The sequence below is a fragment of the Pituophis catenifer genome, unplaced genomic scaffold (assembly GCF_029215685.1).
Source record: "Pituophis catenifer annectens isolate HBS135680 unplaced genomic scaffold, rPitCat1.0.hap2 SCAF_3, whole genome shotgun sequence".
NCBI classification, from domain to species: domain Eukaryota; kingdom Metazoa; phylum Chordata; class Lepidosauria; order Squamata; family Colubridae; genus Pituophis; species Pituophis catenifer.
In genome coordinates, this window is record NW_027256883.1 from 104,833,817 (window position 1) to 104,847,158 (window position 13,342).

Consider the following 13,342-nt stretch of genomic DNA (forward strand, 5'->3'; position numbering starts at 1 on the left):
AGGTTTTTTGCTATGCTTTTTGAGAAAGGCAAACAAGATCCCTGGGCACCTGAATGGTCAGAACTCCTGCTAGACTTTTGAGTGGAATTTAATCACATTTATAGAAGTCAAACCCAGCCCAAACAGAGAAGGGAACTGTTGATCTAAGTTAGGAAAGGCCCATATTGAGTTTCTTCCTGCTTCTGAGGGACGTGACTATATAGAGATTTTGTTGGTTTTCACCCTCAGGAATTAAAAGATATATTAATGAAGCCATTTTATATATAGTACAAGCCCAAAACCTCTCCACTCAGGGCAATCAGATCAATGCCTAAAGAAATACATTCATAAATTTCTGCAGGGAAACTGAAGAGAACGCAACATAATTTTTGGACCAGAGTGTATTCTCCTCCTCTCACCTCTCTCCAAAAATAATGCTTTGATTTTAAATTGCACTTAGTTAACAACTCTTATGAAATTTTGAAACAAGAAATATCTGTTAGTGATCATAATCCAGCATAGAGAGTCTCATGTGAAGTACTGTTGCATTTTTGTTCTGCTCATGCAAGGCAATTTCATTTTTGAATCATTTTCATCCTATAGATATCTAAAAGTAATTTGAAGAATATATCAAGAATGTTGTAATTGGGTTGCAGTTTCACCACTAAAAATTCTCACATTCAGGTTATGCAGATTATTTTTGTTGAACCTGTCTAAACAATGAACTAAAGCAGAAATAGTATGCGGAATGCATTCCTATGGCTAGCTAATTGCAAGAAATCTGTTAGAAAAGAGACCCACTTTTTCCTCAAGATGCTTCCTGCCATCACTTCCTGAGAATAGAAAGCTGCTTTCAGGGAATGTAGGGTCAATTCCATCACCTGGCTCAGGAAGTTTTCATAAAGAAACTGCTATGTTGACCATTTTGGCTATAAAAGTGAGGCACTGCTGCAAATAAAAGACAGTTTTATTCAAAAGACAACAAGTCTGGACTATGACTTTCACTTTCTAAGGTTGGTATCTTTGCTTCTGAAGGCATCTTACAGCTTTGGTGTTCAGGAATGTTTTTACTAGCACTTAAATCAAGTCTAAGAGCCACATTTTCTGGGAGAGTGGAAGAAGATATACTGTGAATTGCACTTTGTTTGGGCTCCATATTCTCCTTATGAATGAGATCAGGCACAGCAAATGCCCTATTGCTGGTTCCAACTTCACTCTGGGTCAATGAATTAATCTCTCTAAAAGCTGCCTCTGTATTAGTAGGTAGGCACTGAAGTTTCCGGAGTTCCTTAGGAAGTAAGGTTTCTGTAGTCTTCATCTGTGGTTCGGAAGCAATCAGCAGATCTTGAGTGGTTTTCAGAGCTCTTGGTGTACGCTTTTTGGTACTCAATGGGGGTGGATTAAGCCTTGGAATTACACTTGTTGGTGTCTGCCTAAAAGTTCAGGAAAGATTAAGAGAAGTATTACATTAAAACTTTCACTTAAGCAAAAACATCACCTTGTCTCCTTTCCATCCAGTATTTATTCTCAACTGCCTCAGAGAAATTGTTAAACAGAGTCCTAAATATCAGTGCTCAAACTGACATGGAGTTATTGGCAAAATTAGGTTTTTAAGTTGGTTGGCTACGAATAAAACTATTTTTCAATTTGAAAAATACCTGAGAAATACCTATTCTAGACCCAGGTCTGAGTTGTTGTATTCTGTGGCCAAATATGGGCTCTTCCACCATCTGCTATACCATGAGAGGCTGTGTAATGTGATGATTAGCTACCAAAGATATTATTCATGATTGGCAACTATATGCCCCTCTTAAGTTTAGATGCTTAACATCCCTAGTTGAAAGAACAGCCCACTGGAATTTGACTTGTAAATTGTCCTATTTCCTCCTGGGCTCTAACCTATACTCTGTGAACAGAAGGAACATTGTACTTACCTGAAGGTTCTTTCTCCTTGTGCTGTGTGAGAGTCCATTGAATGGGTTAATCCTCATGTTACTGGCCAGAGACTGAGTAAGAATTTGCATAAACACACCTCCTCCTCCAGCCCCAGTTCTGAAACGAAGTCTGGATCTGAAGAAACAGAAACTTGAACGGAAAAGGAGTTAATAAAAGTCCGGGACCCCCCCCCAAAAAAAAGGGAAGGTATGGACTCTCATGCAGCGCAAGGAGAAAGAACCTTCAGGTAAGTACAATGTTCCTTCTCCCTTGCGCTGCTTAGAGAGTCCATTGAATGGGATATACCCAAGCTAAATATCCCTAGGGTCAGGCAAACCCTCCGGAGGAAGAACCTGTTGGAGCACTCTGCGACCAAAGGCGGCTTTGGCTGATGCAAACATATCCAATTTGTAATTGCGAATGAAAGGCGTTGGTGAAGCCCAAGTAGCCGCCCTGCAGATCTCGAGAAGAGGAGCCTGGGTGGCCCAAGCAGCGGTGATGGCCGCACTACGCTTTGAGTGCGCTGTAAGGCGTTCAGGTAAAGGCTTGTTCTTTCGATTGTAGGCCATGAAAATGCAGGCTTTGAGCCAGCGAGCGATAGTGGAAGAAGACACCTTTGAACCAAGGGAGCCCGGTTGATAGCAAATGAATAATGATTCGGATTTACGGAATGGAGCTGTCCTGGCGATGTACCTTTTCAAGGCCCGATGAACATCCAGAGTGCCAGCGGCATTCGGAGGGATGAGTAGGCCTGGGGCAGAAGTCAGGTAACACAACCTCTTGGGCCCTGTGAAACCAGGTGTTGACTTTCGGGAGGAAGGTGGGATCCATCCGCAAAATGACCCGGTCCGAATGAAATATGCACAAGTCCTTGCAAAGGGCTGCAAGCTCGGACACCCTGCGAGTGGATGTGACCACAACAAGGAAGGCAACCTTAAAGGTCAGTAATTTGAGGCTGGTGGAGGACAGAGGCTCGAAAGGTGATGTCGTTAAGGACTGAAGGACAAGGCAAAGATCCCAGAAAGGATACCTGTGGATGGGGGGGGGGAGAGATGAAGGTTGGAAGCCCCCCGTAGGAAACAATGAATTCATGGATGCTGGGACAGTGTGCCGTGATCCTTGCAGGAGAGAACAGTTGCCAATGCCACGACTTGTCATTGTAGGGTGTTGACTGCTAGGCCAACATCCAGCCCCACTTGAAGGAAGCCCAACACCTGTGGAATGGACGCTTCAGTGGGGTCAATCTCCGAAGAGGAACACCAGTGACAAAAGGAAGTCCAAGTCGCATCGTAAATACAGGTGGTAGACCCTCTGCGAGAAGAGTGGATATTTCGTCTGAAGAAAAGTGCTCCCTCTTCAGGATCTCCCTTTCAAGTGCCAGGCGGCTAACTGGAACCACTGGGGCTCCAGATGGTGGAGAGCCCTCTGATCCGGAGGGATCCTCCATAGATGGATAGGCCCATGAGGTCTGCAAATCATGCCTGCCGAGGCCAAAATGGGGCAACGAGGATGACCTCCGCATCCTCCTCCAAAATCTTCCGCATGACCCTCGGTATCAGAGGTATTGGAGGGAAGGTGTAAAGAAGGCCCGGAGGCCACTGGCAGTGGAGGGCATTGGCCCCTTCAGCCCCCGGTATCCAGAATCTGGTGAGGAAGTGAGGAAGCTGTGCGTTCTCCAGACTGGTGAAGACATCGATTTGAGGCTGGCCAAAGCATGACACGATTTGCCGAAAGAGAGTGGGATGAAGTTGCCACTCTGCCTGGTCGATGGTTGACCTGCTCAGCCAGTCTGCTCAGGTGTTGGAGGTTCCTGAAATATGTTCTGCTTGCAGGGAAAGCAGATGTCTCTCTGTCCATAGTCCCAGTTGCACGGCTTCGCTCATTAGGACCCTGGAGCGTGTTCCACCTTGCCTGTTCACGTGGGCCTTGTCGTGATGTTGTCCGTCCTGAGAATCACGTGGTGCTCCGCCAGTTGGCACTGGAAGTGGTGGAGAGCGAGATGGGCGGCACGCAACTCCAGCCAATTGATGTCATTGAGAAGGTCCCTGGGAGTCCAACATCCCTGAGTGACCTCGTCGTTGAGATGTGCTCCCCAGCCGAACAGACTGGCATCTGTGGTAAGAATCAACCTCTGGGGTTCATGGAAGTGAGAGCCCCTCATCAAAGCTACGGACGTCCACCAGTGGAAGGATTTGAGTACCTTTGGGGGGACCCTGATCCGAGAATTGGAATTGCTGATGCCTGCCTTTTGGCTTGGCAATAGAAGCCACTGAAGTGGTCGTGAGTGCAGTTGCGCCCAAGGGACGATTGCCAAGCAAGAGATCATTTGGCCCAATAGTTGAGAGGGCAGGAGTAGAGGTGCTCTCCTGAGGGACCTCCGTGTTCTGGATATTGCAACGTCGTTCCTGCGACAAAAAGACTAGACCTGTCACTGTGTCGATGCAGGGCCGGAGATGGACCAATTCCGTGGAGGGAGTTAGCTGACTCTTCTCCCAGTTCGCAGTGAAGCTGTGCTATTGTAGGGCCATAATGGTTGCCTGGAGATCTTTCTGTGCCTGTTGGAATGAAGAAGATTGGATTAGAATGTCATCCAGGTAGCATTGTAATCTGACCGTTGACGCTCGTAAATGAGGTGCCACAACGTCCAGGAGTTTGGTGAATATGCGAGGGGCAGAAGAAAGACCAAAGGGCATGGCTCTATATTGAAAATGAGCCCCCTCATAGCAGAACCTGAGAAATCTCCTGTGGAATGGTCTGATGGGAACATGGAGATAGGCCTCCCAGAGATCTATTGATGATAGATAACCTCTGTCCCTGATGCCGCCCAGAATAGTGTAAAGGGTGTGCATCTTAAAATGCCTATATCCTATATGGACATCCAGGCATTTCAGGTCCAGTATGGCTGTGCTGCCCCCTGACTTCTTCTGCACCAAGAAAAGAATTGAATAAAAGCCAGCACCATGATGTTCTGGAGGGACTGGTTTGATGGCCAGAAGGTGCTGAATTTTGGTTTCCATTAGAGCCCTCTTGGAAGGATCAGTGGCTGCAGAACAATTGATGAAACACCTTGGGGGATCAGAAATGAATTCCAATGTGACTCCTAGGGAGACCGTTTGGATGGCCCAGGCATCAGTGGTTGTAGTATGCCAGACGCTGGAAAAGTCGGCGAGACGACTGCCAATGGGCCCCTGAATAGTAGACTATTTTCTATGGTAGGGATGAAAGTTGGAGCCCCAAAAGGGCCTCCTGGCCTGAGGCTGACGAGTGCGGTCTCTGAAAGACTGTCTGTCTTGGGACCTGTCAGATGTCTGATGAAACGGTCGGTGAGGAGCTGGGTTTTGGAAACCTGGGTCAGAAGATCGAAAGGACTGCCTCTGATAAGGGAAGGCAGACCGTCTATCAGAGCATCTGGAAGAGAAAAGGAGGATCTTTCTCTTGTCCGTACCCTACCCTTGGACCCTATTAGGATAGGGTCCAAGGCCTCACCGAAGAGGGAACTACCCTTGAAGGGAGCTACAGCCAGGCGCCATTTGGTTCTCATGTCCGCTTGCCAGTGGCACAGCCAGAGAAGACGCCAAGAAGTGATATTAGATGCAAAGGCGCGCGAAGCAAATTTGGCTGAGTTAAGAGTCGCATCAGCGGCATATTCTGTAGCGGCGATCATCTTATTGATGTCCTGATGCAAACGAGCATCTTCAGGCAATGCTGTAGCCTGCATCTGGTGCAGCCAAATAAGGGACGTCCTGGAGAAGGACGCAGCTGTGGCAGATTTGATAGCCCACGCAGTGGCCTGGTGGGTCTTACTATCCTCTGTACGGAGACCCTCGGCTGCATCGAATGGTAGAATGCTAGGAGAGGTAAGACTGGCCATGGGAACGTCCACCGCGGGAAGCTTGAAGAGGTCCTTGAGCTCCTGTTCCACTGTGTACAGCTTCTTATCCAGCCCACTGGGGTTAGAAATCGAACCTGGTTGGGCCCATTGGTGCTGGACAGTGTCAATGAAGAGTTTTGGTGATGGTATGATTTCTTGTTCAGTAACAGCTTCTGTAAAAAGAAGACTGGTGAAGTCAGTGGGATCAGAAGAGGCTGCCGTGTGTGCCAAAGTGGCTCCCATATTGGCAATGGCTTTTGCCTTGTGTAGTAAGGTCTTAAACAACTTATGTCGAAAAAGACCCGTGGAACGGAGTCTATCCGATGAAGTTTCCTCCTCCTCCCCAGAGAGGTTGTAATCGAAAGCATCTTCTACATCCATAAGAGATTGGTCACTGCAGTGAGAATGAGAAGGAGAGTGAGTGGCCACAGAGGAGTCGCTGTCCAAATGTGACGAGGCCCTGGAGAGTTGGCGTGTCTGTGTGGGAGCAGATGATGGAGCCAGAATACCTCTTTGGGTGAGGGCCACATCAATGCCCTTAGCCACTGTCTGTGCAATGAGATCACATATTTCCTGGGGAATGGCAGATGGATGGCCTTCCTCTGGGTGGAGTCCTGCCGCCATAGGAGTGAAAGTGGCAGATGGCCTGGAGGCGCGAGCTTGCATAAGCGGATCCAAGACAGAATCAGTTCCCTGAGAGAAAACCTCCCTGATGACAGCCTGGGCCTCTTGTGCTTCAGTGGAAACATTTAGAGACCAAGAGGAGATCTCCTGCTGAATTTGAGGAGATATGTCATGCCCCAGGGCTAAGGTGGAGGGAGTAGCCACTTTGGGGGGGGGAGTAGGAGGTATAATGGCTTCTGCCAGTTTTTTTGCTTTGTCAAATTGTTTGTTTAAGGCCAGATGCCTTCTCCTGGCATCTTTCTCTGATGCAGTTGAAGAAGAAGAAGGAGCCTTATATGATTTGGCCCTGGTAGAGTGCTTATCCTTAGATTTGCCTCTGTGCTGAGAGGGTGATTGGTTGATGATCTCTGGAGGGCTCGGGACAGGGGTTGCTCCTCTGTTCTGGTCCTGTTAGACCTCTCAGCGGCTTTTGATACCATCGACCATGGTATCATGCTGCACCGGTTGGAAGAGTTGGGGATGGGGGGCACCGTATTATGGTGGTTCTCCTCCTTTCTCTCCGACCGGTCGCAGTTCGTGTTGGCAGGGGGGCAGAGGTCAACCTCAAGGCCTCTTATATGTGGAGTGCCTCAGGGGTCGGTCCTCTCGCCCTTCCTGTTCAACATTTATGTGAAGCTGCTGGGCGAGATCATCCGTGGCTTTGGGGTGAGATACCACCAGTACGCTGATGACACCCAGCTGTACATCTCCACCCCAGGCCACCCCAACGATGCCCTTGAAGTGATGTCCCAGTGCCTGGAGGCTGTGCAGATCTGGATGGGGAGGAACAGGCTCAGGCTCAACCCTTCCAAGACTGAGTGGCTGTGGCTCCTGGCATCCCGATATAGTCAGTTGACTCCATCACTGACTATTGGGGGCGAATCGTTGGCCCCCACTGAGAGGGCTCGCAATCTGGGAGTCCTCCTGGATACGCAGCTGTCCTTGGAGGAACATCTGACGGCTGTAACCAGGGGGACCTTTTGTCAGGTTCGCCTGATCCGCCAGTTGCGGCCCTTTCTTGATCGGGATTCCCTGTGCACAGTCACTCATGCTCTCGTCACCTCTCGCCTTGACTACTGCAACGCTTTCTACATGGGGCTCCCCTTGAGGAGCACCTGGAGGCTCCAACTGGTCCAGAACGCAGCAGCGCGGGTAGTGACGGGAGCAGCATGGCGCTCCCATGTAACACCGCTCCTGCGCGAGCTGCACTGGCTCCCGGTGGTCTTCCGGGTGCGCTTCAAGGTGTTGGTTATCACCTTTAAAGCGCTCCATGGCATAGGGCCTATCTATCTTCGAGACCGCCTGCTGCCACCAACGACCTCCCATCGACCCGTGCGCTCCCACAGAGAGGGCCTCCTCGGGGTGCCATCAGCCAAACAGTGCAGGCTGGTGACCCCCAGGGGGAGGGCCTTCTCTGTGGGGGCACTTACCCTCTGGAATCAATTGCCTCCAGAGATAAGGAGAATCCAAGACCTCAGTGCCTTCCGCCGTGCCCTTAAAACCTTCTTTTTCCAGCAAGCCGGGCTGGCCTAATTTTTTAAGTGTTTTTAAGTGTTTTGTTTATCATTTTTAATTAATGGGGCCAAATTTATATATATATATATATATATATATTTTAACTGTATTTTAATATTTGTACTTGATGTTTTTACTTGGCTGTTCACCGCCCTGAGTCCTCAGGGAGAAGGGCGGTATACAAATTCAAAATAAAATAAAAAATAAAATAAAATAAATAAATTTTCTAGAAGGGGAATGATTGCGATCAGCCATGTTGAAAGGGCTGGTGACAGTGAAACAATGCAGAGAATGTGATCGTAAAATAATTGGTGGCAGGGATAATTTAACAGGCAATCCGGATGTAGTGTTAAACTAATTCCAGCTGAGTTAGCAAACGTTTAAAATCCTGGGAGGTGTAACCAAAAATGGCATAGGGCTGACAGGACAGACTTGATGAATAAGCCTCAAACTAGGACTTCAAAATGGCGCTGGGCTGACAACACAGCCCACAGGCACTTCAAAATGGGGGCAGAACTGCATGGAGCCGACAAAACAGCTCCTTAGAAGCCAAGGGGTCCCTAAGAGAGAGGCAAAGAGCCAACAACACAGCTCCTGAAGCACCCCAATTACCTGCCACAGAGTGAAGCAGGGCTGATAAAACAGCCCCTTGCGCTTTAAAATGAGCCCGACAAGGCAGGAGCCGACGAAACGGCTTCCAAGGCAATTTAAAACAGGCAGAGTGAAGGAGAGCTGATCTCCGACAACACGGAGCTATCCTCGATCCCTGCAGCACGAATCCGACAACATAGCTTCCCTTGCGCTCCCCAGTCAACTCACAGTAAGTCAATCTATTTCTGTATTTGTATGTATTTCTCTGAATGTTGATTCTTTATCATTCTTTATAAAGAATCATTCTTTATGTATAAAAAATGTAAAATACATATGTATAAAACACATACCGTGTTTCCTCGAAAATAAGACCCTGTCTTATATTTTTTTGAACCCTGAAATAAGCGCTTGGCCTTATTTTTGGGGAGGTCTTATTATTTTGGGGCGCTGGGAGCAAAATGGGGCTCCTCTTGCCGTCTTACCTGATTTCCAGTTCTGCGTTTAAATATTTTCAGGGAGAGCTGATATTCGGGGGAGGCTTATTTTAGTGCATGCACTCAAAAGCCCGATTGGGTTTATTATCAGGGGATGTCTTATTTTCGGGAAAACGGTGTATGTATTTTATTACTGTATTTTCTTTTATCTACTTTACCCTGGAATTAGATTCTGCATTTTATTTTTATTTATATTTTTGTCATAAGACTAATCAATTAATAAAGTATCTACCCTTGTCTTGTAATTAATAAACTAATAACTATCTATTCTTTTGTAATTAATCTCAGGTTATAAATTTGATTATCAACAGCTTTTTCACTAAGAAACAACTTACAGACTTATTACAAGCTCTTTTTGGCAATCAAAAAACAGTCAATACTTTGACAACTGGAATATTTTACCTTCAGGAAGAAGGTATATTTAGAGAAGACATCTAGAGAAAGCATCTTCCAAAAGTTCCACACAGTAGTCCTAGTGCTCACTTACTTGAAAAACTTAGTAACATCCCCCTTTCCAAATTTCTTCCATCAAAGCCCAACTGTGATTTCCTTCATGTCTCATTCTAAGCCACCATTATCAAAGCAATTTATGTTTGATTGCATCCTTGCTGGGCTGCCTGATAGCCTGAAACTTCAACTGCATGCACCTTCTGCTTGTGCACATACATCTCTTTCCTCTTCTGACCATGGCTTGCCTCACCTATCTGTACACACTCCTCCAAGGAATGCATGCACTAAAACGAAGGAGATGAATGCCTTTTTTGGCTCTTTCAATTTCATTCACACCACCTCCCCAGAATAATTAAATGAATGAACCTTGGTTTAAGTCCAAGAGAGATGTTTATTTTAGGGGGAGGGGAAATACTATATACATACTGGATAATGTATGCACCATTTACATACCACATACATTGCTACATACTTAGCAATGACTAAGACAGAGGACGGAGCTTCTATTTATTTATTAGTGAAACACTGAATCAGAGCCCCAGTCTCTTCATTGCAAGTAGCTGTTGCACAGGAAAACGGAGCAGAGAAATTTAGATTCAAAGATATGCTCTTGACTATTTCATCAGTCAGAATTCCCCCTCTGCTTTGCATGTGTTAAAACAAAGTTACTTGTCTTTCAAGACCTCTGGCTTGGCCTAGAGCAATATCTCTTTCTTTTAATTTTTAATTTTTAACATCTCGAAGGAGTGAAAGGTAAGACTAGGGTTAGATTAGTTAGTGGCAGAGAACCAGGAAGAAATTATTGCTTTTTAAAATTTTGCCCTTGTTGATATACCCCAAATCTGGGAAAGATGAAAAAATAACCTCTAACTTACCTATTTGCCTGGTCCTGACCTCCCAGCAATGTGCTTTGTCCACAAGAGAGGGCTGCCTCAGCACGTTCATTGACTTCTGTTACCCCAAAGATGCTGTGGTTGGTGGACTCTTTCCTGCGCAGGAAATCACTGACTTTTGCACCAACAGTCATGCTGAGGTTTTTTAGATGTTGACTGCCCGTTTTCCACTCTGGCTGCACTCGCAGATTTGTACCAGTGGAGGACCGGAAGGCAGATTTGACAATAGGCAACTTTGCTGTCAGGGTAGTGTTTGAATTTTCAAACATACTTTGGTCAACTAAAACAGAAAGAGAATGCCTCTGTGAATAGGAGAGATGCTAGGCAGAGATATTATCCAAGAAAACAATGGAAGCAACAATGGAAGCAGCAATGGAATTCAGGTTGGTACCTGTTGCAAAAAAGTGGAAAAATCTCTTTTTCTTGTTGATCTGCTATATTAAAATAAAAGCAACTTTAATATGTACAAATGAAAGTTGGACTTCATGCAAGGCCTGTGGTGCTAGTAACATTTTTTTCTTGCTCCTTCATTAGTTCCTAATTTATTTTCCTGCTATTTGGAAAATCCTACTTTAGTGAATATTTTAAAATATTTTTAATCCATCATAACGCTGGTCCAATTTATCCTAAGACAAAAGAGGAAAAACTCTGATTCTCTGAGTGAGAATCTGGTGGAGGCAAAGAGAGAATTGTATTATTTCATAGATCTGGTCCTCTGCAGCAACTAAATTCACTCATCTGTCGTTCTTTCATCTTGATTTAGGAATTTTCTGCCATGTAGAAATAACTAAGCAAATTACCATAAAAGTAGTAACAAACTAATTGATCATCATTAATGGTCATATTTTATTTACAATTAATACATCTTCAGGGATAGCTTTGAGGCAGTAAAGGAATTTGAGATTTGTCTGTCAAATGATCTGTAGAGAAATTGACTATATCTGAGGAAATAAAGAAAAAATGGTTGGTTTTTTTGCAATGGTTTACTGAAATACTATTTTTTGTACTAACTGGAAAAGCCCAAAACTGAAAATTCAAGATAGAAACACCTGTGTTTTGGTTCTTAAGAAATAGAAATTAGGAGAAGCAAAATTTTCCATTCATATTTCTGGCACCTTTATGATGGTTGCAGTGTCCCACAGTCACATGATTACCATTTGTGATCTTCACAACCAGCTTCCAATAAGCAAAGTCACTGGAGAAGCAAGCAAGAAGTTGCAAGTGGTGGTCTCATGACATTGCACTTAACAACTGCAGAAGATTCACTAATGATTGCAGCCAGGACTGCCATTTAAGTCAACGAACTGCGAGGTGAACGTTGGTTAATATCTGGTAAAACCTATGTGATAATGGAAGATCCAGCAAAATGAGTAGCACCAGGCAACTACAGGCCAATTACCTGCTCACCAGCAACTTTCAAATTGCTAACCGGAGTTGTAAGCGAAGATCCCTGAAGTTAGTATACCATGAAGACTTATAGGAAGTCCTCAATTCCCGATGGAACGAAGTCTACCCATTATGGTTGCAAGTTGAGATGGTCATTAAGAAAGGCACCCATTACTGTATTACTTCTATCTATATCGGAACGGACATTTGACTTTCTAAGCCAGTGATCGGGGAAGCGGCAGGAAGGAGAAGGCTGGAGACAAACACAATAAATCAGCCGAGGATCGCCGAGGACTGCAGGCTCGGACGAGATTGCTGCTGGAGCGAGACAGTCTGAAGGCAAGCGTGGAGTTGCTTTTGGACTTATTAGATTTTTTACCTGCTACTCGTCTATTTGAATCGTGAGCGGTGGAAGAGGAGTGTGGTGACTCAACTATATGATTCAAGCCTCAATTGGAGCGATTGGGAGGGAAAAGGAAAGCGGAAGTTTAGAGACTGAACATTTCTAGTGGAGTTGTAATATATAAAAGACTTGGACACCATCTTGTGGCTGATACCAGAACTGTATTGTGACCTCTTTTTTTTTTCTTTTTGAGACCCCTCCTCTTCCACCAAATTTTTTCTTTTTTCTAGCCTTAAGGACCGAAGTTGAGTAAGTTCCAGGATTTGTATTTTGACCTTTTTTTTTTTTGAGACCCTTCCCCTTCCAACCAATTTTTTCTTTTCCCTAGCACTAAAGATCAAAGCTGAATAAGTTCCAGGATTATAAACTATAAATAATTTAAATTGTTTTTTTGATAAACTGCCTAATTAATATTGAATCAAAGCGTCTAGATCCATTAAGTGTTCTATCTGTTTATCCTGTTGAATCCTTATAATTGAGATATCTTTGAATTTGTATTTGTGAATGTTTATTAATTGATAATTGACGAATAGAATTAAAATAGCTAGTTCAGAGTACTGCAAATAAGTAAAGTTAAGCAATATACAGGATAAAGAGAATAAGACTAGGGCAAAGATATACGCTGTATGCTAGAGTGGATTAACCTTTTCTGTCCAACAAAGATAGGCTACAACTACAATTAACTACCAAGAAGAAGACATTTACAGTACCATCAATCTCATCCCCAGTTACAACCTCTCCAATGGCACACAAACTAGTGGAAGATATGACATCAATGGCATTAACAGGCAAAACCTCAAGCACAATTGGAATACCCTCAAACCTTCATGATATTCTCAAAACATTACAAGATACAATGATGACAATGGTAAAAAAACCAAGAAACAATGTCTAAAGGAATAGATGAATTGAAATCAGATGTAACAGTGGTGAATGGATGAATTACGGCAAATGAATGTTAAAATGGAAGAGATGAACGTGACAATGGTCTCACATGGGGAGAGGATTGTGGAAATGGAGGCTAAAGTGGGGAAAGTGGAGGAGAAGGTGATGCGACTGGAAACAAGACAATCTAGGGAAAATAGGAAGTTGGAGGACGAATTAATATTTATGGAGATGGATAGGGCAGCCTTCTTCATACGGTTTCAGAATATCCCGGAGG

At 44.8% G+C, this 13,342-nt stretch overlaps 1 protein-coding gene across 1 annotated transcript; it reads right to left on the minus strand.

Annotated features, from left to right (window-relative positions):
* Positions 1-926: 926 nt before the first annotated feature.
* Positions 927-12,424, minus strand: CUNH1orf226 (chromosome unknown C1orf226 homolog). Its single transcript, XM_070940887.1, has 3 exons — positions 12,157-12,424; positions 10,374-10,671; positions 927-1,412 (listed from the first exon to the last, which is right to left on the minus strand). Exons 2-3 carry the CDS (start codon positions 10,658-10,660, stop codon positions 947-949), a joined length of 753 nt encoding a protein of 250 aa, XP_070796988.1. The 5' UTR covers positions 10,661-10,671; positions 12,157-12,424; the 3' UTR covers positions 927-946.
* Positions 12,425-13,342: the final 918 nt, after the last annotated feature.

Coding starts and splice junctions, on each gene's coding strand:
- CUNH1orf226 (XM_070940887.1), bottom strand. CDS start 10,660: ATGTTTGAAAATTCAAACACTACCCTGACAGCAAAGTTGCCTATTGTC. Junction 1,413..10,373: donor GGTCAGGACCAGGCAAATAG/GTAAGTTAGAGG, acceptor CTGAACTTTTAG/GCAGACACCAACAAGTGTAA.